General features: G+C 40.9%; 1 protein-coding gene across 1 annotated transcript in view; it reads left to right on the forward strand.

Moving 5' to 3' along the window:
* Positions 1–327: 327 nt before the first annotated feature.
* The window catches only part of elp2 (elongator acetyltransferase complex subunit 2), a 37,087-nt gene continuing 10,103 nt past the window's right edge, over positions 328–27,311 (forward strand). The window contains exons 1-17 of the mRNA XM_037795302.1: positions 328–506; positions 651–729; positions 2,793–2,863; positions 2,943–3,087; positions 6,051–6,128; positions 6,437–6,501; positions 6,616–6,682; positions 12,101–12,247; positions 12,509–12,604; positions 13,890–13,990; positions 19,532–19,663; positions 20,208–20,357; positions 22,538–22,729; positions 22,990–23,059; positions 23,556–23,645; positions 25,133–25,190; positions 26,248–26,320. Coding sequence (XP_037651230.1) covers positions 375–506; positions 651–729; positions 2,793–2,863; positions 2,943–3,087; positions 6,051–6,128; positions 6,437–6,501; positions 6,616–6,682; positions 12,101–12,247; positions 12,509–12,604; positions 13,890–13,990; positions 19,532–19,663; positions 20,208–20,357; positions 22,538–22,729; positions 22,990–23,059; positions 23,556–23,645; positions 25,133–25,190; positions 26,248–26,320 — 1,746 coding nt within the window. The 5' untranslated portion in view covers positions 328–374. The remainder of the gene's footprint in view (positions 507–650; positions 730–2,792; positions 2,864–2,942; positions 3,088–6,050; positions 6,129–6,436; positions 6,502–6,615; positions 6,683–12,100; positions 12,248–12,508; positions 12,605–13,889; positions 13,991–19,531; positions 19,664–20,207; positions 20,358–22,537; positions 22,730–22,989; positions 23,060–23,555; positions 23,646–25,132; positions 25,191–26,247; positions 26,321–27,311) is intronic.

A 27,311-nucleotide genomic window follows, 5' to 3' on the forward strand; every position in this document is an offset into this window, starting at 1 on the left:
CCTGTATATATTCTTAATATGCCCTTGTACAAAGTTTTTCCTTTTATAATTGTAATATAACTTAATCTTTTAATGGAGCTTCCCAGCAAAAAGCATTTCACACGATTGTACCTGTATAACCGGCGTGACAATAAAGAAAAGAAAAGAAAGAAAACGCATTTAAACGCTTAAATGTTTGCTTATCGTCGAGATTTAAACAAATTTGAAACATACTAGGAATAATAAAGATAACTGAGTAGGTTATCGTGTGTGAAAACGTCTATTAAAACAATATTAACTGTCTATAGTTGTCCTTTGGAAGCGGAACCTTTGTTCGAACGGGTCGGTTTAGCTACGGACACATTTACAGCTACGCCACAACTACAGTTTCCAACATGGCAGCGCCTGTGATTGAAACATGCCATGTCGCTTGTTGTGCAAACAGGACTCCACATGTGGTCTCTTGGGGTCGTGGTGGGACCATTGCCTTTGGGACTTGTACCTCCGTAGCTCTGTACGACCCACAGGTAATATAACATGTCTTAATGTGTCTGTAAAGTCAGCTGTCGTTGCTGGTTGTCACAGCTACCGACAACTGAGCACATATATTTGAATAAACGTTGCTCTCTTGTTCGTTACCTTGGTAACCACGTTATTCTGTTTTACTTCAGGAGAGGAAAGTTGTCGCTGTGCTGAACGGACACACAGGAAGAGTGAACACAGTCCAGTGGGTTCACAAAGAGGACTGTGGTGAGTGTGATCTGGTTTATTAAGTGTCTCCACCACAAGATGAGATGAGCTGTTTTATTAAGGTCATTTTGACATGTTCACAGTAGAAAGTAAAACACAGTTGTAATGTAAATAAAGAAATGAATGATGACTTAATCCCATTTAGCTGCTTTAATTTCAGGATCTATATATTGAGCATGCTGGCTCACTGACACTCTCACTGAGACACTTTAATGCAACAGTGTGTTATTAGTAACACCTTTGCTTTCCTTAAAGGGACTATTTGTAACTTTCAGAAATGCTTCTTAACAGCGACACCTGTGGCCGTGAAATCAACGAAAGTCAGCGTCGGGCTCGCGCCTGCTCGTTCTAAATATACCTGAACGAGCATCACTCAAAACAGTGAGGCGACACAAGTCAGCTAAAACCACAATATCACTCTATATTTCAGCTGCTTGGCAGTAATGTTAGCTGACCAGACGAAGGTCTCTCTATAAACATGATTTAGATCTGATCCTAGTGTTGGCTTTTCCTGCCTAAGTGCAGGCTGAAGCAGCGGCGCTCTGCAGCGAGTCTCCTCTGCTCTCTCCGCCCGCAGCCGGAGAGAGCAGAGGAGACACCGGCACCCGGTCGGTAACGAGAAGCCTACGTAAATCTCTGTAGAGCTCTGTCACTTCACAAGACATGGAAAACCTCTGTTGGTCTGGAGGAGCTGCAGCAGTTATTTCTGCACAAACATCCCCTGTGCATTCACTAGATATTCTCAGAGCTATACTAACTCTTCTGCAGTGTGTAGTGAGCGCGCGTTCACGTCTAGAGGTGGAGCGAGCTGAGCTGTCTGAGTGAAGGCGAGCAGGCAGAGGAGGAGGGTACAGCGGCGACACGCGAACGCGCATATGCGAGCGCGCATGTGTGACGACCCACTACATTTATGCGCGTACAAAGTTACAAATAGTCCCTTTTAAAGGGACTGTTTGTAAGAATCAGAAATTGGTTGTAACAGCGACACCTGTGGCCGTTAAGTCAACGAAAGTCAGTGTCCTGTTGCTCGCGCTCGCCCGTGTGCACGCGCTACCTGAATGTGAGCGAGCATCCGTCAAAACAGTGAGGCGACACACGTCAGCTAAAATCACAATATCACTCTATATTTCAGCTGCTTGGCAGTAATGTTAGCTGACCAGACGAAGGTCTCTCCATGAATCACTGCTGATCCTAGTGTTGGCTTTTCCTGCTTCAGCGTCCCGACCGCGGCCGGAGGGAACAGGGGAGACACCGGAGTTTTGGTTGGAGATGATAACGTAACTCGCTGCGGAGCCCCGTTACTTCACAAGACACGGGAAACCTCTGTTGGTCTGGAGGAGCTGCAGCATTTATTTCTGCACAAACGTCCACTGTACACTCACTAGATATTCTCAGAGCTAAACTAACTCTTCTGCAGTGTGTAGTGTGCGCGCATGCACGTGAGGTGGAGCCAGCTGTGTGAAGGCAAGCAGGCAGGCAGTGGAGCAGAAATTAATTTATATTCTCTGTTCTCGGTTGTCCTTTTGCAAGATTTTGTGATGAGTCTGATAGTGGCGCCGAAAGTTATATTCCTTGAGCACTGAAAGATGCTGTGAACACACAAAGCACACTGGCTTCCCATTTACCTCTGTGGAGAAATTCAGTAGGAACTGGTCCATTTTTCTTGCAAAGACATCCAGTGGGCGGGATTGGACTCTTTGGTGGGCCGGTTCTGGCCCTCAGGCTGTATGTTTGACACCCCTGTGCTAAAGTATATGGACACCTGAACATTACACATTACAAGTGATTGTCGGACATCTCATTTCAAAAACCAGGGCTCTGTGCAGGCTATCCTTCTGCACCAAACTCAGAACATTATTTAGTTCAGAAAGCCTTCCCCAAACTGATAACAAAATAGTTGGAAGCGCACTAAAAATATCATTGTATGCTGCAAGCATTAAGATTTATCTAAATTGTTACTAAGCGGCATAGCCCAAACCATGAAAAACAGCCTCAGAAAAAGTATTTTTAGCCATATAGTGCATCTTTACTTAACTATTTTGTTATTGTTGTTGTTGTTGCAGCTCCAGAGAGTCATCTTGTCTCAGGAGGCTCCGACAATCGGCTCATCGTCTGGGAGGCTCAAAATGGGAAGGTAGGCCACTTCTTTCATCAGACAGTGTTTCTCTGTCTTTTTATAGTATATCTTCTAAAATGTGCTCTGCTGTTTCCAGTTCATCCACTCAGTGGAGTGTAAGGGCCACACTGGTGCAGTTTGTGCTGTGGATGCCATCTATGTGGAGGATTCAAAGATCCTGGTGGCCTCCTCAGCATCCGACTCCACAGTCAGACTGTGGCTCTGCAATGAAGCCAAAGAAGGTAAGAGAAACAAACCTGGCAAATACATTTTAGTGTCAGCCTGTGGAGTTGTTCTTGTACAATACTTTATTGCCATAATAATGTTGGAAACGTTACAAAAGAAAAGCTTTTTAAAGTAGTAATTGTGGTAGGATTGGTTGTTAATTTGGGGGATTCCCAACTTTTTTTTACTTGTGATTCTTTTAATATGAAGCAATGTCTACTTGAGATCCCTCCTCACAGGGTGCATGTCTGTGAGTGAGTAGTGAGCAGTTCAATCAAAGAGTGATTCTCAGACTCTTTGATTTGAATACATTTAGAGGCATGAAGAGGTAAAACTATACAGTTCTCCTCAAGATAAAAGTTAAAAAAACAAGTTAAAGGTGAAGTAGGCGAGATTGGAGCAAATACGATTTAAAAAAAGAAGTTATTTTTATAAAACGGTCGCTATATCCTGACAGTAGTACATTTAACAGGTAACCTGGAAAAAAAACATGTGCCTCTGTGCCGTCCGATGCTCCTAATGGCATCTGCAAGATTTCACAGACCGGAGGAACACAACCAGTCAGAGCTGACCTGGGGTCTGCTGTCCAGCAACCGTCTATGAGAGCCGGCTGTCAATCACTCGCAAACTCCAACCAAACGGTCAAACTAGACAGCGCTGATCAAATTTGAATCAATATTATGTTACGTTAATACCAAGCACTGCTCACATGACCGGAGCACAGCCAATAGGAACGCGCTCTCTCTGAAGTCGCCTGTGATTGGTCAAAGTCTCCCGTCACGGGCTAGATTTTTTAAAGCCTGAAAACAGAGCCATGAGGAGGTGCAGAAGTCTAGTTATCTCTGAGAACACTTGAATTACAATATGCTGAAAGGTTATTATGGAATTTTTGCCCAATGATGCAAAACAATTGTTGCCTACTGCAGGTTTAAGTCCTAAACATTAACATAATTTTGTGTTTGTGCCCAAGTGATTATTTCACGACCCCCTTAGATTCATCTTGTGATCCCATTTAGGGGTTCAGACCCCCAAGTTAGAAACCACCGATGTAACCTGTAGGATATTGTTATTATTTTGAAAAAAACAAAAACCTTATTTTCAAAAGAAAGGCATCTTCGCAGTTCATTTCTATCAGTTCATTTTGTTTTGATGTGGGACTCTATCCAGGAAGTAAGAGACTTGTATATTACTTGATAAATAACCAATTTTACTCATTCACTTATAGTTAGACTATCTGCCCCCTAGTGGCTGCTAGAGGACATGGCCGTATTTACAAACAACATGGTCATTTGCCTCACTTCTGCAGTGCTGCAGAACTGTTCCAGACCAGAAATTGGTACCATCTGAGTGGGCAAAACCTTACCTATACTAAATTGTTTATAGGGTCAATATAAGTAAATTAATATATGATAACCTTTCCACAGGAGCAGCTTTTCATATTTATTGGACATTTTGTTATTTTCCCCTATTAGTGCCTTTGCATAATTTACAAAAAGCACACAAACTGTCAATATATTATAGTAACAGGGATGTAATCTTAACCTTAAGGCCACTAAAACATTTATAAAGGTTGTTTGTTGTGATGAAAGCAATGTGTTTTAATCTGCTTACACCTTTTATTGTTTTGAAATGAAAAATAAGGCTGTTAAAGTATGTACATTTAATATTGGCAAGTAAAAAACGTGAATTTGCCCACAAATCAGTAATTACATTTCTATATAATATTATTTGAAGATATTTTGGTAATACCTTATGAAGGTCATGTATATAATGCAATAATAAGCACATTCATAATACATTATAATTAATTCATAAGGCATTATCAAACTCCCTATAAACGTTTTTAATTTTGCATAACAACTTATAACAAGGTTTATAAAGTATTATTAAGTGGAGGACATAATGTATTATAAGTAGGGTTGTCAAAGTTAACGTGTTGACGCAAATTTGTTTTAACGCCACAAATTATTGGGCTCCGAAACTTCGGTGAGAAATATTTGTGTTTGAAACTTCGCGGTGCAGCGCTGCGCGGCTCGACAGGCTGTCATGTTCTTCTGTCCGTCTGTCTCCATCTCCCCCGTTTCAATGCCCAGGACAGTGCCAAACAGCGATATTTGTCTGAGAATAACTAATAATAATTCATGTTGAATGTGAATAATGAAAAATGTTGTGGGATAATTCCTTATTTCATGGGCTAATTTGGGGATTTCCACATTATTTTAACATAATTGTATATAAAAAATAAAAAAAGTAAAAATTAATCATTCCAATAATGATTTGGAGGTCAAATACCATGGCAACGGTCAAAGCTTTGAAGCATTCGGGTCAGCCCTCCTTAACATGTGGGCACAACAGGGGAAGCAATCTGTCAGGGATATAAAAAAAGTGAATTTTTTTTTGGACAGATATAACTGTACATACTGTTTAATCTCTCCTCGCAATGTTTCTGTTTCCTTAAAAATGTTGACCGAATCACCACAGCTGTATTAATTGTAATATTGCTTTAATTTCCTCACATAGTTAAACATCAGTGATGTTCCAAGCTGTCAACCATATCTACTTTTCTTTTTTTTTCCAAAGCTGTCACCCAGAGCAGCTTCTCTTTGTTGAAAGTTTCTGTCCACCTGTCAGTACCGATGAATACTGATGCTGCTTGACAGTCATGGAAATTAAGCGTGTGTATATGCAGACTGGGCGTAACCTTGGGGAGTATTCCTAGATAAAAATATTGTGCATGTTATGTTGGATTGTGACAGCTTGAAAGACACTTGGCCTCTACAGTTAAGGGGTTGCAGAGAAAAAAAATAAAAATCTTTTTATAATATTTCAAACAGGAACAGTCAAAAGAAGTATTTACACATTTAACTCTGTTCACACAAAAGCCATATAGATTGTCATAATATATTCTTTTTTAGTTGTGTAGCAGTATTACTCGTAGGGCATCAGAAAGTTTAATTCCATGTGCATGTGTGTTCCTCAGCCGAGTGCCTCCATACCTTATCATTTGGCAGCAGTTTCATGATGGATGTCTCTTTGGCACTGTTGCCAGGCAGCAGAGGTAAGCCTAAGCTGTTCCTACATAGACATCCTTTAAGTTGTGCGCTACACACACAGACATTTTTTCCTCTCATGTCATCCATCTCAATTTTCACCACGGCTTCAGCGCCTGTACCCGCATGTCATATTCAAAATGCAGCCTGCGTTTGAAGTGTCATTTTGCTTTTGCCTTTCTGTTTTACGTGCCTTTCGCCTGTTTGATGCTGTGCTTCATTCTTCCCTTCCGCCTCGCTCCTGTTTATAAAAGTGTATGCAACCTGCCATGTGTGTGTGCTTACATGACTGTGTAAAAACCTTCTTTTCTCACAGTTCCCATACTGGCCTGTGGGGGCGATAACTCTCAGGTGCATCTGTATTTGCAGTCTAACGGAGAGGTAAGCTCAGACCGATACTCTGTCAGGGGCAGCTCATTCATGTTTTCCTTGCCAACACTTAATTACTAAATGTATTAGAGCAACATTTGACCTTTTTTAATTGCTCTACAACAGCTCCAGAAAGCCATGTCACTGCAAGGACATGAAGACTGGGTTCGTGGAGTGGCCTGGGCATCTCTAGGTGAGCGCTACTGTTTGGAGATGGTAGTAGAACCTGTTTTGAATTAACTGTTTCTATCTCAGTATGCTTACACGTCTCACTTGACTTAAAGTCAGATAAACATACAATATACAGTATATTGGCAGGGTTTTGTGATTTGGAAAACCTTTCCATTAACCAGAAAGCCAAAGTTAAAAATTTCAGAACAGAAAATATACACACTGTTTAAAGACTCCTGAGCCTAGTGTTGCCAAATCAGATTTCAGTTTCCAGCCCAATTCAATAAAATCCAGCCCAAATCATAACCTTTCCAGAAACCCGTGTAAAACCATTAATCCATTACATACGCAATAGAAGACATACAGTATCATAAAGCTTCATATCTGCATAAATAGGCTATCACGACCCACAAAGAGTGCATTTAGACAACCAAATAAACAAATTGCCATGTCAATGTCAACGATGATGATGTCAAGGTAGGTCCTCCCTTATCTCTAACGACGATTTAATACAACTCATGTCAATCAAGTATTCCTCAAATTAAATGAGTCAATGATATGAGTGAGTTGACACAACAAAGTGTTTGTGTTTTTCACCATAAAATGACAGCTTGCTTGGTAATATTTTGTTTTCGCAATATTTTCAAAACCCCGCCAAATGTTGACAGAAGCAGCCCGAATTTCATCTGCCAGCCCAACACTATTTTCACCAGAGGCAGGATTAAAAATAGATAGGAACTCTGACTTGGTATACCAACAAACAGTATAACAATAAGCAAAAAAAGACTAGAATACACAAATAGATGGATAAATAAATAAAACCAGAAAAAAAGGCAAAACACAATAAATATTTTGCAAGATAAATAAAGCTCACTGAAAGCCAGACAAAACATGTAAAGTACAGTAAGTTATTAGCCAAATAAATTAATAAAACTCAATTAAAAGCCAGACTAAAAAGTAATTTTTAAATACGTAAAAAAACAACAACAAATTGTTTAGGATGTTTTCCAATTTTATGCATGCATACTGTATAATAGCAAGTTTGAAATTTGATACACCTGCTTGAATCTGATATGGTAGTCCTCTGAGGGCTTGTGCTTGTGGTTCTCCATCTTAAGCAAGCCTGCAGACTGGATAATACTGGGCTTTGAAAGAGTCAGATCCCACATGATCGACTTGAGTGCTGAGGGAGAATTTGATGAGAAAGACAGACAAGTACATTTTGACCTTCTTAAAGCAAAAAGCAAGCAAGAAGACCATTTTCAGTTTTTAGATCAATAGAGCATTTAGAAAAATCAAAACTAGACACCGCTGCCTTTCAACCAGTTATTTTGAGTCCAGTATCACGGACTTGTGTGCTTTTCACAGTATTATGATAGCACATGGCAATGCATGGATCCCGTCCAAGCTCTACTAATTGTGTAACCCTCTTCAAGGGCTCTTCATTACTGCACTGTTCTGACTGTGTAAAAGCTATTTCATCTCCTCAACCAGCCCTCTCCACCAGTGTCTCCTTCCCACTCTCAGTCTATGACCTACTCCACGCTGCCAAGCTACGAGCCAGCAAAGAGACAGAGAGAAGTTTGTTTTTGTGAAATATCCCCATAGGAATGACAAACCCCTCTCTCCACTGTGGTAGTAGTTACATAAATCATTCTGTTCTTTTATGACTTGGCAGATGGCAAATTGCAGCACTAGAGGGGCAGTGTATCATAGCAGTTAAACACTGGCATTCAGAGCATGATGCTATTTTCTGTTTTCTTTTTTTATCCTATTTTCTAAATCACGATTTTCTTTCCTTCACTCTTAGTAGTAGAATAAAATTGGCACCAGTATAAAATCAGCTGGTCATATGTTGTAATGTTATGATTCCTACTTTACTGAAGAGAGGGTAGTCTGACCTTCTTGGGAGCTGGAGATGGTCTTTTTAGTTCAACCTTCTCTTGCAAGATTTATTTGATAAAAAAGAGATCAAATAGTTAGATCAAAAAGACGACTTTCATGTGAGCCATAAAGTCATAAAGATGTGTTTTACATGCAGAGGATCAAGCCCTGCTTTATGTTCCTCATCACCATCAAACAGGTAGCTAATGTCTGTTTTGAAAAACGCATTATTAGTTATTACCGATTGAACGTCTCTAGTTAAAGGCTCTTCATTTTTTCACTGTCCTCTACAGTCGCTCCTTTATTCTGCATCATAACAGAAAGCTGCACTAAAATAAATTTAAATATGTTAGAATTTAATATGATGCACGTTCAGCAACACACGTTGCCAATTGTTCTTCTGATCAGTGAAATGAAACATGTCGACTTTGGCTGTTAAAAGTTTGGACCGTTACTAATATGATCAGTTCTGCATTTGCGTTTCCTTCAGTTCACAAACTGATCTGAACTCACACTTTATCATTCATCGTTCTTTCACAGTTAGCCGAACTGTAACCGAAACACACTGAGAGTGTCATATACATGTATCAGTTTGGCTGTAACACCAAACCAGCTGTGTGTACCGGTGTCTCAGCGTGCGAGCGCATGCCATACACAGCTGTCTCCCCCTCTCCTGCGTGTCGCTGAGCACTGACTTAAACCATTTACTGACAGTGATTAACTTGTGTTTTGATATTTGCTGGCTCAGCAGGAAAAAGTTACCTCTGAGTCTTCAGCTGCTGCTCCAAAACACATCTGGTGCACGTGCCTAGCTTTATAACTCAGATTCATGAAGCTTCATTGGTTTAATATGATGGGCAGTCAGACACCTAATCTCAGGCATCACCATCAGATCTAATACATATATACATTAAGTGCCAGTTGTAACAACTGTGTATCTCACAATCACTTTAATTTACCGATGGTGTTAGCACATGTTTTTTGATATATAACATTGCACACTTTGGAACAGCTGTTTGTAGTCCTAAACAGGCCTGGCCATGGGACTTGGCATCACGTTATTACTTTGATTATGATGGACAGTCAGACATCTGATCTCATACACATTCTTTTTTAATTTTTTTTTATATAATCTCTTTTTCAATCTTGCCAAGAAGGCAGCAAGTTACACATCGGGTACACGTCATTCAATTAATTACAAAACAACACGTTACAAGCATTACACATCAGGCTACTATGGAGTCATACGAGTGCCATAAAAAAGTATAAATCTATAAAAGAATAAGAAAATGTGGAAATATAAAGAAGAATATATAAATTAATGTGGAAATATAAAGAGAAATAAATAAGAACAGATAAAAGTGGAAATATAAAGACACAAAATAAAATATAAAATCCATTTTTTAAGCATTTACATTTTTTTCACATGTATTTGTTCATTTATTTCTGTAAATATATATTTTTGAAAAAGGGAAGGCTCACCCAATGCCAGTTGATTGACAGCTTGGACCTTCAAGGAATAGCAAAAGCAATAGAGAAAAGAATAAGGATAAGTAAAGGGATAGAAATAAATAAATTACATTATATAGAGATAAATAAATATTTGTATTTTTCATGCAAAAGTGAAATATTTTTTTAAAACGTAAATAAATATATACAGAAATAAATGAACAAATAAATGTGGAAATAAATCATTCAAGATAAGTTGAAGTTTCAACTTTATTTGTTTCCTGTGGGTATTTTACATTGTCACAACTATCAAAAACAAAGTTCCATAAAAAAAAGTCTGACAGGCTCAAGAAAGTCACCAATACAAGTAATTTTGGCAGAGCTTCAGGCAAGTAGCAAAACAATCACTGTCATTGTCATCAATGTCATAACACCATGATCGACAAATAATTACGGCCTTCCTCCTACCTCTCCCAGCATTCAGGAGGCCTTAGGTGTTAGCAACAGAGGATTTTTATAATTTGCCTATTTATCTTGGCAGAAGCAAATCTGGGCCAGTGGCCATTGGACTAAACCTTAAACACATAATGTGACAGACGGGAGCACTCGGAGATAGCGGCTTGTGCTTTGTTTATATTTGGCCGGTACTCCTGCCGTCCTGCTGGCTATGTCACAGTCAGCAGCATTCCTCTGCAATGCCTTGATAGCACTTCTAACAAATAATTGAAGATAACAGGAGTCTATGGACGAGCTAGGTGAGGCTTTAATGCTCATTACAAACCAAAAAAACTAAACTTGGTATTCTTGAGTCCAAGTCAGAAAAGTTGCTTGTTAGGCTCAGTTCTAAATCGTCCAACTTGGCTCAATTACTTTAACCATACTCAACTTTACCTAAGGTGAGACACTACAGGCAAAAACACTTAGCCTCATGCAAGAACATGTTCGTATTCCTGTCTTAACTTTCTTTTACTTTTATTCGTATCGTGGGCTCGTACGAGTGTTGACACGTCAGATTCAGCAAACACATTGACCTTTATTATATAGAGAGACAAATTAACCTTTAAGTAGTGCATCATTTAAGTTGTTTCTCAGTTTGTGATGTTCATATTGATATTGTAGTGTTATACAACAGCAACAATGGCCAATTTAAATTAATGATGATATTGTTAGTCTATATGAGAGTAGACTAATTGCACATAACTCCTACGACAGGTCTGGACCACTCATAAATTGTGTTTGTACCTAAGAGAAAATTCAAAATACAAGTGGTTCTTTCTTAAGGCACATTGTTTTCCATGCATTGGCCAATTTTGAGATATTAGGCTATTTTGCTTCCATAACATGTCTTCTTTCAGACTAGTGGAAAGTACACAAAATACACATTTAGGTGTTTATTTTACTACAATTTGTCTATTTGCGTCTTTAGATTTCTCCTAAATTCCCCAAAAGTTAGCATTAGATAATGTCTCATTTGCATATTTAAACATAACATTTCAGAAAACTTGTAATACAAAAAGTAATTGTCTTGATGTAAGTCATCAACTGGGGATCTAGGCTATTAGTTCAAATGTTTTACCCTATTTACCTGTAGCGTCTTGCAAAATCTCCCCTTCAGCAGCACTTACATTCACCAAACTTTCCAGTTCCATTCCTGTCTATATTCTGAAGGTTTTTCAACCGGGATTTGTTCATATATCATTCATAAACTGATTTATAGAACATTTTATACCTAAAAACATGGTGAAAATTTATTTTTTTTATGGCTGTTGACAGTATTTTGTAATTTATGGAGTGATAAAAATAGATCCCTTCTGTAAAAACCTTCGACTCTAATATGTCAACAAAATGAAACAAGAATTTTGAACCTGGTTTTATCAAATGTTCAGATTTCTGTTCTGGAAATGTATTCAAATTAGCACATATTTGAATAAGCAAATGCCTCATTTACATATTTAAACATACTATTTCAGAAAACATGTAATACAAAAAAACAATTGTCTTAATGTAAGTAATCAACTGCGGGTGTTAAATGGTGGTATTTTAAGAATTGAAATAAAATGTCTTTCCAGTCAGGAAGGTTTTCATGTTCTCTGTCTGACTCGTTCAGGTGGGGAGCTGTTATTAGCCAGCTGTTCCCAGGACTGCCTCATCAGAGTGTGGAGGCTGTGTGCCAAGTCTGGGACAGACGCCTGCACAGAGGACGATCACACCATCATCAAAATGAAAGAGGACGTTTTTGAAGTGAAGGAGAGAGGTGAGCCGTCCACGCAGGCTTGATTAATAAAAAGGATGATAATTAACCATATGAATAGACACGCTTTTTGATCGTATAATGGCACATGGTGGTTACCGACCTCCGTCAAGAACCAAGTGTGTGTGTTTATGTGTGTTTACCTTTATCGGTGTAACACATACATTAAGAATTACATATTCCTACTAAGTTAATCAGCTACATAATATAAAACTGATATCGTCACAACAGTTTTCATTTGGCCTCTCTGTGTTCTTGCTGCAGATGTGTCTTCTGTGTTTGCTGTGTCTCTTGAGACGGTCCTGGCAGGCCATGAGAATTGGGTCTATGGAGTTCACTGGCAGCCTCCTCTATACAAAGGTACCTTGATTAAAAACCAGGGAAGGGATTGGTCATTACTCACAAAAGCTTCAGATAATTGGCAGTAGGCTCCTGCCAAAATCTCACAGTTGTGTTTGTTTAAAAGTGAATCGAACTTTCAGAATCATAGTTGCCTCCAAACACGTCCCTTATTCTGTTTCCACAGCCTGTGGAAGTAAATAGATTGGCTAGCATGCTAAGCTGAGAGACATTGTTTCTCTCCCCTTGTCTTACAATGCTCTTGCTTAGAAAAGGCAGCACGAGACGGTGACAATTTCAAAGAAAAAAGGAAAAACACGGGTGTGAAAAGTTGTTGGCTTAATTAGCTCTCAAGGGGAAAAGGCTGATGGATGTGCTAAATCTTCTCTTTAAACTCTGGTTGCCTTAAAAGCTTATTACATCAAGATCACTTCACACCCAGTCCAGCTTTTGTGTACATCACACATCGTTATATTTAGACACATCCAGTAAGTATCAATTCTGAGCTCAATTATGAGGGCAAAGGTAGTCGCAATTATTTTGCTCAATCTTGAAATCACTTTTTTTTAATCAGAATAGTTTTTTCATCTTCACAATTTTTTTATGATTATTAAGCATATATTATAATAATTAGGATATGACATGATGCCATGCATCCTAAGAAAAATGAATCTCTTCATAATTTCCTTAAATAAAATACTAGGGCTGTCAAAGTTAACGCGATAATAACGCGTTAAAGCAAATTAGTTTTAACGCCACTATTTGCTTTAACGCATTAACGCAATCAACCTTTTTTTGTAGCAGGCTCAGTTTTGAAGCTAGAGTGAAGATATGGTATCATATGAAACTAAAAGACCAGGAATCCATCGGTACCAACCATGTCATACTAGCTTGTCGCGAAGGAGGTTAAATATCGCTCCAAACTTATGCTAAATTTTGTCAAGGAAAAACTGTCATGGCCATTTTCCATGGAGTCCCTTGACCTCTCACCTCAAGATATATGAATGAAAATGGGTTCTATTGGTACCCACGAGTCTCCCCTTTACAGACATGCCCACTTTATGATAATCACATGCAGTTTTGGACAAGTCCTAGTTCATTCAGCACACTGACACACTTGACAGCTGTTGTTGCCTGTTGGGCTTGAGTTTGCCATGAAAAGCATGATCGTGATTACTGTGCAACCTTAAAAAATAAATCATAGAAGATCACAAACCACTGGCCTAATAATTGACTGTTGACTATTATTGACTATGTATGCTGCTCCTGTATTGGTTTTCCAGTGTCTCTTTGTCGCCCTCTGCAGGTGGTGAGCTGCAACAGCCTCTCAGTCTTCTCTCTGCCTCCATGGACAAAACCATGATCCTCTGGGCTCCTGAGGAGGGATCTGGAGTCTGGGTTGAGCAGGTGAGTGTTGACCTGCGTACAAGGAGAGTGTTTGCAGATACACAAAGCTGACACACACATACTGGTATCAATCATTCTCTGCAGGGAACAGAGGGTTTGCACACGGACCCACACACCAATTTCCTACTCTATTTCTGCTAGCTTCCCTTTCAGTAGCTCTTGACATGATCCAGAAGCTTGAGCCCTCCCTCAGTATTCTCTCTCCTTGCTGTCAGTGCCCCCGCGCCAGTTTCCACTCTCCCTGACATTGAGGTGTCAGGAATAGAAGTGATAGACAGTGATGAAGAGTCGCCGAGCCTGGCGCACCACTGTGAGTTTAGACAAGCCGAGGTTGACCTCTCCCCATCTTCCCTTCCATCACTCACTCACACCGAACCCCCTCTTTTACTCCCATTCCCTAACACATCCGACATGGGATGGAGAGGCTTCTGGAAGACGTGCCATAGCCCCTGCCTCCGCCTTTTCTCCTTATTATTTTTTTCTTTCGCTCTCGCCTTCCGTCATTTTCTGTCCTCCACCGCGTCTTTTTCTCCACCGCTTGCCTCCTTTTCTCCCCTCCTGTCTCGTCTCCCCCTCACACATTATCTCTCTTCTGCTTTTCCTTTCGCTCCCCTCCGCCTCGTCTCTCTGAGCTCCCAACAGCTGCTGTTGTGCCAGAATGAGGCTAAATTTAACACAAGTGTGGATGGTGAAGAAAAAGCAGTATTCTGCCCATCTGCCCCACAGCTTTTAAAAACAATATATATATTTATATACTGTATATATAAATATATATATATATATACAACTTCCAAATTCTCAGGTGGTTCAGGAGTACCTCAGATACCTTTCCACGTGCCTGACAGAAACAACACGTACTCATGGGCAGACTTGCAAAAACATCAGACATAGACATGCTCACACACGCAGAATGTATCCCACAGTGCGTGTGCGCTAACGCCACACAGGCTCCCAAGTAAAAATGGCTCACCTCGCCACGGCAGGCACCTTGAGTGAGATCACACTCTGAGGTGATGAGAAAGATTCCACACTTGATCAGTTGCGATTTTTGCGCCTTTGATCTCATCATTCACATCCACCGGTGACGAGCAACAAAGACCACAGAAAGGAGCAACCATGAAAGTCTCGGTTCTCCTCCTCTCTGACAAAGGGGCGATGATTAGGGCCCGAAGCCAGAGCCGATCCTTGTCACATATTCTTCTCAGTATTGTTAGAGACAAAGGTGGTCAGTGGAAATGAAAAGCAGCAGTATGCGTTTGAAATCACGTCTGGTGTGGCCAATCTTCCTCCACAGCTCAGGCCTTTCTTCTTGATGCCAAAAATAAAATAAAATAAGATAACCCCCCTACCTGAAATAACCTTTTTGTTGAATGTGGAAGTGCATTTCTCTCCTCCTCCATTTCTGCTCCTTCTGACCTGTTTTTTTTGTTTCAAACGAGAGAGCCAAACCCTTTGAACTGACAGGTTCCTTGCCTACAAAGGAAGCTTAACCTCTGAAGCTCACACACACACACCCACACACCCACACCCACACACACACACACACACATGCAACAATGAAATGCTAGTGAATGAAACTGTATTTACATTTTGCTCCCATCCCTCCACGTACAGGAGGCCTTTGGTCCTTTTTGGAGTGTTTTTTTTCCCCCATAATCTGAACAGGCCTCACAAAGGCTTTTCTATGGGACGTTGAAGTTATTGGCAGAGCAGATTCGGCAGCGCTAACTGACCAGCCATGTGTGTCTTAATTAGCAGATTTTTACAAAGAAGTGCTCCACTTCTTCACGCTGATTAGAGTAATTGGTGAGATTTAATGGAGAGCAGGGTTAGCAGTGGGGTGGCCGGGGCCCACCGCTGCGTAAAGCACATCTTACTAACGAGACACACTGGTAATTAACATCTCAGACTGACCACAGCGGGCCACTGCAGCGCCTGGAGGAATTGTCAGTCTGTGTGTGTGTGTGTGTTTGTGTGTTTGAGAGATAACCTATTTTCAGACCCCCGGCTTGTGTACTCTCCTCAAGTCACACTTGGCCGCATGGCAGATGGAGAAGCCACTAAAACCAAAATGACTTAATATTTTGAATAATGTGTATGTGCATGCTTAGGTGACAGTCTATTGCAGTGTTTTGCTGCCCTCTCTGGTTGAAAGCTTCAAGCCTGTTTCAGCTCTGATTACATCCATCACTGATAGGTGTGGTTGGCTGTGGCCAGAAGTGTGCTCTGTTGAACCTGTAACCCAGAAGAGATATCACTGGTTCCTGGAGTCCACCTGTGCTTCACTGCAAGGAGGAGAACAAGTGGTGAAAAGTTAAAGGGGACCTACAGTATTATGCTTTTACACTTTCCTTTAGTGTGTTATACAGTATAGTTTTTTGTGCATGCTAAAGGTCTGCAAAGTTACAAAGCCCAAAGTCCTCGCCAAAGGGAGTTACTCTCCTCCACAGAAACACTGCTCCTGAACTGCCTGGAACACCTTGATTGAAGTCCTGCCTTTTCTTCTGTAACATGGTGATGTCACCAAGTAACACACTTTGCATAATGGCTAGTTTGGTACGCCCTCAAACAAAGGTAGTTAGAGCGGAGCTGGAGCGGAGTCTGAAGAGTTTGGTTTGGTTAACCAATCACAACAGAGTGGGCAAGCTGACCAATCGGAGCTGACCGGGTTTTCCTGGAGGGTGGGGCAGGAGCTCAAACAGAGCGTTTCAGAGAGAGGGTGAAAAGAGGTGCTGCAGCACAGCTGGTATGAGGAAAATAAAGCATTTTTTGAACATTAAAGCATGTAATCATGTTCTAGTAGAAAACCCAAACTGTATGCATCTGAAAATAAGCATAATTTGTCTTCTTTAAAGCAGTGGAGATCAGCAAAGATTTTCAGAAGATGTCAAGTTAAACTAAAGTTACAGTCCTGATGTTGTACATCTCAACATCAAGAGAAATTGAAGGAAAGAAGTCTCTGTGTGTTGTTCAGTATTTCAGCCTGAAAACTTGATTTCACTACCTGTACTACACACTGTATGGGTTTCCCCAACTTGGCTAAGCTCATCTAGCAACAATCACCCTCTTTCTCTCCTTTAAAGAATGATATATGCCATCCCTTCTTTTCTGTCCTTGTTTTGTTCCTCCCCCACACCCCCGCTGGCCAGCGATAAGGCACGCCGTGCATCCATATTGTTCCCCCACTCGTAAACAAGACAGATGACGGCTTTTTGCCTCTGTGAGTTTTTGCATGATTTACGGCAGGCTCTTGTGTGCAGAATTTTAAAATCAATCTGCTTAATGTTGCATCTCGTTCCCTCTCAATCTCACCATCTATGTTTGCACCTGACTGTCTCTCTTTCCTCTCCGCCTGTCTCTCTCTCTCTTTCTCTCTGGATGGCTGGAGGATCGTGCCATTCAAAGAGAAGGCGTGCCTTTATCGCTGCCATTAGTTCCGCTGTGTTTCAGCCTGCAGACAGGCGTTATTTTGAAGGTCATTGATGACCAGCGCAAGCTCCCTGAGAAGGCCGGATGATTGAGGACACCACTTTGCTGCCACATACAGTAGACATACTGTGTGTGTGTCTCCGCTTGTGTGCTTGTGTGTTGCCTTTCGACGTGTTTGTCCAACACGTAATGTACATTCTTGTGTGTTTCTCCTGAGTCTCAGGTCACTGCTGCAGCTAAACATCCTACCTACCTGCTTCAAGAAAAGATAACAGGCTAAGCTGTACATCTTTCCCGATTTGAATCATTCAAGTGTGAATTTAGCACTTCTCATATTTCCTCCCAGCCAATGTCCATATCATTTAAGGCACAAGCTAATTAAAGATGGAGGAGATACGTGCTGCTGAGGGAGCAGTGTAGCGCTCTCCAGGGTTGGTTCTGCTGCTATCGATTTGAATAGATCTCCCCTCTGGGCCCAGTTTACCTCCAAGGCCTCAGGGCCCGATAAGGCTTTTAATTGTTTGAATTCCTCAGTGAGAAGTTGGCCTGGTCAACAGAATACTCTCAAAGTCCTTGAGTAAACAGTTGCTCTTTGACTGGTTATGTATTGAAGTATAAACTCACAAGAAGAGTGAGTAGATAGGAATGAAGATTTCTGACATGGCCGTGAATATACATGTTTCTCTTCAAGCAGGAGTATAGACTCTCGCACTGTCCTTTTAGATTTCAGGGTTGAATTACACTTTTTCTTGTACAAACGTGTCACATTGTTTCAAGTTATTTCCGTCTAGTGCCATAATCCTGCATTGAATCCTACCGGTTATGCAAGCAACAGGATGAGATATTAATATTGTCTTGTTTTCTCTATTTTAGCATGTAATTTCTGTTCTTTACGGATATTAATGTCAAGGATGAATGAATTCAGAGTGTAATTCAGTCGTTACATTTTTAGACTGACTAATTAGAAGCTTTTTTTTTTGCATTATGGCTGAATATTGTTTATTTTTACTGTTGTAATCCTGTTTTGCCTCATGTTTATTTTTCTTTATGTCTTCCCTGCTTTAAAAAACTTTATTGGAACTTAATGCGAGTTAGAATAACCTCAGACAGAGTTTAAACAAGTTGGTTTTCTTTTGTCAGTGTAATTGGTAACTGCACTTAAATCAAAATGGGCTTTCTGCTCCAGGTAGTGATTTGAATCCACAAAATTCAATACAGAATAGTCTTGACACAGAAAAGCAAGGTTTCTGAGATTGGACAGGTGGTCAGAATCCCAAAAGAGTGATTTCTTTTTTTATTTTCTAGCATTTGTCTGAGCTGAGAGGCAGTGATTATGGGTGTTTTTTAGATTGGATTGTTTTTTTTCAGTGGAAGCTCAGACCCCATGGGCCCTCCATGTCCACGGACCCGTCACTGTCTATATGATCTGCCCTATGAGTGTGACGCAGGGGTCACAAGCTCTCACCCAAATCCAATTTATGTAAATCCTTCTGGGCTCTCAGGCTCTGCCATTTTTCATGATTATTTGTTTTGTGTGATATGCTGCGATGCAATTGCTTTCATTCTGTAGACAAATGAATTTCATTAGAAAAAAACACAACACAGTTTATTCAGCTCTAATAAGTCCCATTTTGCATAATTTCTCATTTGACTTGTCAGCTTAATTTGCTGGGGTTTTTTTTTCTGCTTCTATTCGCCATTATGGGAGCTCTTAGTTAATAAGTCTGGGAGGGAGACAGATTTGAAAACTTCTTCCCTCACTTCTCTTTTTTTCTATGAATCTACGCCTGTAGGTTTACACAAAACCCAGGTCTTTTTTAAAGAACAACTGGGCTAAATACTCTGAATGTCATATAGGAGGAAAGGAGGCTAAATTCATAACTCTTAGTAGAAATAACCTAATTCATTTGGTTTCTTTTTCTCCATATATGGCAGTTGATGCACCTCTATGTCTTTCATCTTTGTCTGCAGCAAGTCAGCGACTCTGACCCAGAAACCAAATGTTCTTCACCTACCTGATGTCAGATACGAGTGTGTTAAAAAGGCAGACTAGTCGATGCTTCTGATCAATTCTGATCACCCCCACGACATGTGTTTCTTCTTTCACACTAGGTACGTGTAGGGGAGGTTGGTGGCAACACTTTGGGTTTCTACGGCTGCCAGATGAGTCCGGACGGCTCCATGATCGTGGCTCACGCTTTTCATGGAGCAATACATCTGTGGTGCAAAGACCAAGACAAAGAGGTGAGCCTCGGTTACTCCTAAACTTTCAAATCAATGTAATGCCTGTATTTTTATAGTTTGTTCAGTTACAATACATATGTTGAAATTATTTCTTACATTTGCACAAGAAGTGTACAACTTGTCCCCGAAGCACTGGAATTGTAAATGTGTTTGTCGTGAGATTCAATGTTAGTGCTTTGCAATTAGTCACACCAAGTCTCCCGTCTGTCACTCAATTTGACTGGCTTCGCATGTGTCTTTGTTGGGTGTCCCTGATAAAGAGTGGGGGTCCGAAGTCACAACGTAAGTTCAGAGATAACTGCATTTCAATTACGCCGGCTCAGAAGGTGAATTTAAAGCTCAGCACAAACCTGAAGGTGTTGATGACTAATTCAGATGTTTCAAAGGAGATCGACTTCTCAGACAGCAACAGCTAAATTATAATCACTCCCTATCATGTAGTTGCCAATCATTCGTGGAAGTGATGTGTATGCGGAGGGGAATTTAAATAGGAAAGCAGAGGCTGAAAGTTATAAACTGACCAACTGCAATGCTTTCTGACCAGGGACAATGGAGGCCTGGGGTTGTGATATCGGGTCACTTTAATGCAGTCCAGGACCTGAGCTGGGATCCTGAGGGTGAGTTCATCCTCAGCGTGGGCTCAGACCAGACCACCCGACTCTTCACTCCATGGAGGAAACAAGATGCCAAACAGGTAAAATAGACAAAGACTCACCTATAACATGTTGATGTAGAAGAAAAATTGCAAAGCTGATTTTAGCTCAAAAATTGTGACAGTATATTAACCCTCTGAGACCCACAATAGACCAATTTTTGTCTTTTTTAGCAGGGTACAGGAGGTCTTTAGGGAGAGAGATATAGTGAGATCAAATTTAAAAGAAATGGTCTCACTGTATGAATACAATTGGGCTCATTGGCTCCACAAGTCCACGAGTGTCAGCTTCCTAGTCATACCCAATTTATGTAATTCCAAGACTGTTTAGGGACCCCAGTATGCAGAAATATTCAAATATACCAATTTAGAATTGGTGAAAATATCACATTTATACTGCATTAAAAAAAAAAAAACGGCATGTTTTTGCCCCAAACTGCATGTGATTATCATAAAGTGGGCATGTCTGTAAAGGGGAGACTCGTGGGTACCCATAGAACCTGTTTTCATTCACATATCTTGAGATCAGAGATCAAGGGAGCCTTTTAAAATGGTCATGCCAGTTTTTCCTCACCCAAATTTTGCCTAAATTTATAGCGTTCCTGAGCCTCCAATGGATTCCTTAGCTTTTCAAATTTCATATGATATCACTCTAGCTCTAACACTGAACCTGCTATAGCCTCTGAAAGATGGTAAAGTTGGTGGATCTCAGGGGGTTAAAATGTTTTGTGATTGTGCATAGTTAGGAATTAGTTTAAAGGAACGGTATGTAGCATTTCGGAGGATCTATCAGCAGAAATGGAATATAATATTCATAACTATGTTTTCATTAGTGTATAATCACCTGAAACTAAGAATCGTTGTGTTTTCGTTAGCTTAGAGTGAGCCCTTCATACCTACACATGGCGCGGGTCCTCTTCACAGAGTCCCCCATGTTTCTAAAGTAGCCCAGAACGGACAAACAAAACACTGGCTCTAGAGAGCCTTTCACGTTTTTACATTAGCTGAAGGAGGGGTACTCAGTTGGTTGCGATCTGCAACCTCACTTGGATGCTTCCAAATCCTACACACTGTACCTTTTAAAATAACCAGATGGTGAGTATACTAATAATTCATCATATTGACACAAATGCCTTATACATTTAATATTGCCATAAAGCAGTCCTGTTCAGTGATGCAACATTACCCACAGTGGCCTAATGCAACTAAAGCTATTAAAGAGATAGATACCCTGGTATAAACAGTATAACAAAATCTCACTGCCTATATCTTCATATCATTCACTCCTATCAGGAATAATAGGAATACACTGTTAATATAACACACACATCAGAGTTAGTTTTCATTAAAGAAAAGGAGAAATTTTAGAGATTTGAATAAAACACTGCTGATTTTCCTCTTAATGAAATGAGCTTTTAGTGTTGATGAAGAGCTACCACGGCACATTTATTCACTTTATTCGTGAGACAATATAAAAGACAGCTTTCTCACACCTGGCATCAACATGTCGACATAAGGATTTAGGCTTCTCTATTTCTTCTTGTCCCCAGGCTGTGAGCAGTAGTTACTTAGTATGCTTCTCTCCTCTCAACACCGGCCAGTTGTATTAACCTTTGTGGGATATAGTCGGCACCTAATATATATTCTACTTGTCGAGTTTGCTAAAATATGTTTAGGCTCCGTGTCTGATTGAATTTTAGTAGGTTGTGACTTAATAATAAAGAGTTTCTCAGAAGTGATTTATTTTTTTAAGGGGAAGGAATCAAGACTTGAGATACATGATTTGATTGGTCGTTCTGCAGAAAAGTCTTCACCCACTTCTTTCTTCACCTCAGGTTTATCCAGATGAAACTGTTTGGAGTGGGGTAAAACATGACAGTTTGGCATCCAGTTTATGTAGAAACATAATGAAGCTTCCAGTCTTCATTACATTATTGATTGATGCCAGTTTGGAATAGTGGCACCTCACGCCGGTGCCATTGTAGGGAAGCTTTACTTGTCTTGGGAGAACATTTTGCATCTTAAGCTGGAAATGTTTAATTTGAACAGGAGAATCAATGTTGTATTTGGCTTGGTTACAAACGCCTGGATATAGGGGCCAAGAAACCCAGCTCCACAACATCAGAGATCTATTGTAATGCTGGCACATGCAGCTGGTTTGGATCCTCATGAGCAGATCTGCATCTTTACAATATCTTACCTATGCCCCTTTCACCCTGCAGGCCACCTGGCATGAAATCTCACGTCCACAGATCCACGGATACGACATGCAGTGTCTGGCAATGGTTGGGAGGTTTCAGTTTGTGTCGGGAGCTGACGAGAAGGTCCTGCGAGTGTTTCAAGCACCTCGTAATTTCGTGGAGAACTTTGCTAACATCTCTGGGACCTCAAGAGAAAAGCTGTTGACATCTAGTGTGAGTGCCAAATTAAATTACCATCTATTATTATAGTTTCAAGTTACTTTTTTTTCCCACAAGTAGAGATAGTCAAGTGATTAAATCCATGACCTTTAGAGACGTTTGTCCAAAGATCAAGTCTCACCAAAACTTTCTTTTCTAGTCTCTCTTTCACTTTGTTTTGCGACCATAAAATGTGCTGAGTGGACTGTCCACTCCTACATAGTTATTGATGTGTGTGCGTGTCTCTGTCCATTCATTTATCTGCTCGTTGCCAGGACTCTGCCAACCTTCCAGAAGGAGCCAGCACACCTGCCTTGGGGCTGTCCAACAAGGCTGTATTTCAAGGTAAAATACGTGCTCAGCTCCGCATGCAAGTGTTTCAGCGTTCAGGGTCGGGGCCAAGTTTTATCTGATGATCAATTTTCATGAGCTCCATACCGAAGTTTGAAACAGCTTATTAAATTGAGGGTTTGTTTTAGTATTGTCATTCCTTTTATGTAATGCAGTGGTTCTCAAACTGGGGGGCCAAAGGCATGACAGGTGGAGCTTTGAAAAAGGAGAGTAATTATTTACAAAATTCACTACATGTTTTTATTTTACGAAATATTCTGCTTCAGTCCATATTTTTCATTGTTTAGCCTTTCAAAAACAACAGTTCCACTGCGGTTTAAAAGTGTTTTCTCTCCCGCAAGCACCTGTTAAAGGGCTGCCTAGCAGCAATCCAACGTGAAAATATTTCTTCCCCCAAAGGGGGAATGACAGAAAAGATTTGAGAACCACTGATGTAATGTAATATTCAAATAGTCCAATTTATTTACAGAAATGTCATTTTTATTTACAGGTGACCTTGCCCCAAAAATCAATGAAGGGCAGTTCAGCAGTGTATCGGATCAATACCAGGAGTCTTACTTCCACCCACTCATCATGACTGGTACTGTAAAACCTGCAAAAAACACATTTTTCCAACAAAACACGGTCATTTCTAAGATTTAGTAGTCATCTCAGTAAAGCCTCATTTAATTTAAACGTCCCTGATAAATCCTTTTAGAGCCAAAATGCATCCCTGTCTCCTTCGCAGTCTGATAGCCTGATTCATATTCCTCATTGCCATCCACTCAGCAGCCTCAGAGCACATTTAAGAGTTCCAGTCTGCCTGTCGCTAGATGTTCTTATAAAAGAGACAATTATGTGCGGCCAGACGGACAGTTAGCCATTATGGCTCTGGCCATGCTGTACTGCCACAGTGCCTGAGGTCTGCTGGAGGTGTCAGGACGAGGTGATGTGAGTAGAAGCAAAAAAGAAAAAGCAGGATTAAGACAAGAAAATTGCAGGCTCTCATTTCAAAATTAGAAAAAGGAATCATCAATGTAAGATAAGATGGATGTGTTTGGGAATGGAAATGGCATTGAATAAATGTGTAGAGAGGTACTCAGAGGAAGAGAAACATTGGCAAAATAGAGAAACTAGTAGTAGGAAAGGGGCAGATGGGAAATGGTTGAGAGCCAAATGAAGAGAACGTAGCATGGCGCTTTAAAACCCCTGGGCTAGAGGGGTGTCAAGGGCTGTCATCAGCATGATTGAAGCCACTCCTTAATCTGCAATGCTAATTAGAAAGCAGGCTTATGTGATTGCGAAGTTTAAGTATCGATGACCCCGGGCTATGTAGGGAGCAGCCAAGTGCGGAGACTGTTGTTAACAATGCATTTTCTCACGTTTGATTGGCTTCCGCAGGCAAGGAGACAAATTTAATAATTAGGCAGAATGGGAAGCCGATGACCAACAAGAAAAACACAAGGAGTGTAGCTTTCAATTACATGCAACACGAAGGCAGCGCGGGCTTGTGCAGAGCCCGCGGTGTGAAGGAGAGGATTGGCACTGGGCTAGAGTTGATCCCCCTCAAAGCCAGCAGCCGTTAAGAATCGGAGATAAAGCTGCAGTTGTTTCAAAATAGCTTTTTTTGGGAAAAGCGGCAAGTTGCAGGGCTGAGGATTTCATGCAAGCTAAATGCTAAAAGAGGCCGTATGTGAATGTGAGAGAACATTGTCTCCAGGCGATCAATCGTGTTCTCGGTCTGCCATGTAGTTTTTAGTTCACTCTTTCCGTCTCTCTTTATGGTACTTACTCTGTATTTTTTCCCCCTTTTTTTTAACTTGTAAGCCTGTCACATACACACATGCACACATTGAGGATCCTATCTATCACTCTTTGGGTTAACAGAATGGGGATTTAAAAGAGGGAAATTATAATAGCCACTTGGGTGTAATCCTCATTTAGTAAATTGGAAACTGGTTGTATTTGAATTTTAAAACAGCTCAGTTTTCAGGGCCTTGCAAATGACAGTTATGTAAGGATTTTAAAGTTAACTGTCTGTGTGTGTGTGTGTGTGTGTGTGTGTGTGTGTGTTTTGTGTGTGTGTAGAGCCCCCACCAGAGGATCATCTTCTCCAGAACACACTCTGGCCTGAGGTCCAGAAACTGTGAGTATCCAAATGTCTCTCTGCTAACAGCGTATCCAAACCCTCTCAGCTTGTCTTTAGTTTCATTTACCTGCTGGTACAAACACTATCCAGAGCCCTGAGACATAATACAATCTCCACTACATGTCTCCTTTTTTATATACTTCCATTCCCTATAAAGACATCAGAGTTTCCATATTATTCTCAATGAAGCAACATTTCCAGATGGAATTGTGTTTGTTTGGTTTTGGCCAAAGGGTTTATTGCAACTGAAAATGATGAACTTCCCAGAGCCCTAGGTTGTCCTCCTGCTCGTATTCATCAGCCAATCAGCATCCAGCTCCATGTCATCCCACGAGCCTCCTCTCTAGACTGAATATATTGCCTCCATTTGTGGCCAATGTTAAATCCATTTACCTGTCAATCCGCCATAAACATGACATATGGCGTGGCCATTTATTCGAGGTGTGGGCATTGTGTGTGTTGAAAAGCATTTTTCTACCTCCATTTGGCTTCACCCCTTGAATCATTTAGTGCATAATAGAAACATTAAAATGAGTAAGCGGCCGAATTATTTTTGTGGCATAAATAATACTCTCGGCGTCGTGGCCAAATTGCTGCAACGTTTGAAAGCTTTGTGGTTGGGGGAGGAATTTCTCTCCATTGAGTTGCAGGTCGTGATTTCACTTTGTTGACTCGTTGACGTTTTAAAACAAGCAGGTGATAGTCGGGCGAGCTAAAAGTAATTAGGCTGCGAGTGATTAGCCGGAGCATCATCATTGTTCATCTCTGTCAGCGGGAGAAGGACCAGTCATCGCAGATCAGTATTTTAATTTCACACTCTGTCTGCTTATTTACCTGTCAGCGAGCAGCGATGGCTCGAGCCTGGAAGCTTGTCGTGGAAGAGAATACTTAATTTACTGTCAGACTGGGAGCGCTGTCTTTGTTGTTGTCCCCTCTCCCTTCACCCGTCTGTCTTTCAGATCCCGTCTGTCCTTCCACATATTCAGTACGGCTGTTAGTTTGAATCCTGTTCATGATTAATGTCTGCGTGATTGTCCTCGTCTGTCTCCTCCAGGTACGGCCACGGCTTTGAGATGTTCTGTCTTGCTTCAGACAGCTCCAGGGCGGTGGTGGCGTCTGCCTGCAAGGTCAGTGTGATAAGATCGAAGCCACATACCCCTCTCCCCCCCAAACACACACACACACACACACACACACACACACACACCCTCAGCAAAGGGCATTAGATCAGAGAGGGGAGAGCATCATATCAGAGAGGGGAGAGCATCATGACATATTTACTCTGCATACTCTCATATTCACACACACAGTCAGTCAGGTATTGATAGTACCTACCTTGTCCCGACCTTGATTGCAGACAAACACACAGCTGTTAGCCATCACAGATGTGTTTCTGTCTTCCTATGCCATACACTCACTCCGCTTCAATTTGAATCTCTTTCTTTCAAACCCACCAGCCTTTTCACCTTGCTTTCCTCCCGTTTTGCTTTTCCCTTCATCTCCTGTTTCTTCCAACTTGCTGTTTCCACTGCACCTCTTTCCTTTATTCCTTCCTTTCCTTACAATTATGTTCCCCTTTATTCCCTGTTACAGCCATCCTCATCCCTCAACCCACAGAAGAGCCAAAATGTGTTACAGGAAGACAAAAGGGACATAGTGTATAACACAAGCAGAAATAAGTGTATAACCCAGTTATAGTTAAGTAAAAGACAAAGAAAACAAATGGATTTCAAGCACAGACTGTATATATAGAATAATTACGCGTCTCCACTTCCTCCCACTGTACAAAAGTGAAGCCAAAATATCCTGGATACAGGAGATGCCATCTTGAGATTTTGACATCATTTGGAGTCCGGGCTCGCCAGAGCCAATCACGAGCCGAGCACGGCCACAGCTTGTTAGCGTGAGCCACCTAGCTGCTACGTTAGCACCACGGTAGCTGTTCAGCTAGAAATACACAACAACTAACCATAATATCTTTATAACTACACTTATGATCAAATTGACACATGTTCTATTACACAGACTCGTGATGGTTCTGGCTCGTCTCAAGCCTCCGGCTCCGCGACTACTTCACTCAGAGCAGCTGTCAATCATGACGTCTCACCCCCTTTTTAT

This window comes from Sebastes umbrosus, chromosome 15, assembly GCF_015220745.1.
Source record: "Sebastes umbrosus isolate fSebUmb1 chromosome 15, fSebUmb1.pri, whole genome shotgun sequence".
Classification (NCBI taxonomy): domain Eukaryota; kingdom Metazoa; phylum Chordata; class Actinopteri; order Perciformes; family Sebastidae; genus Sebastes; species Sebastes umbrosus.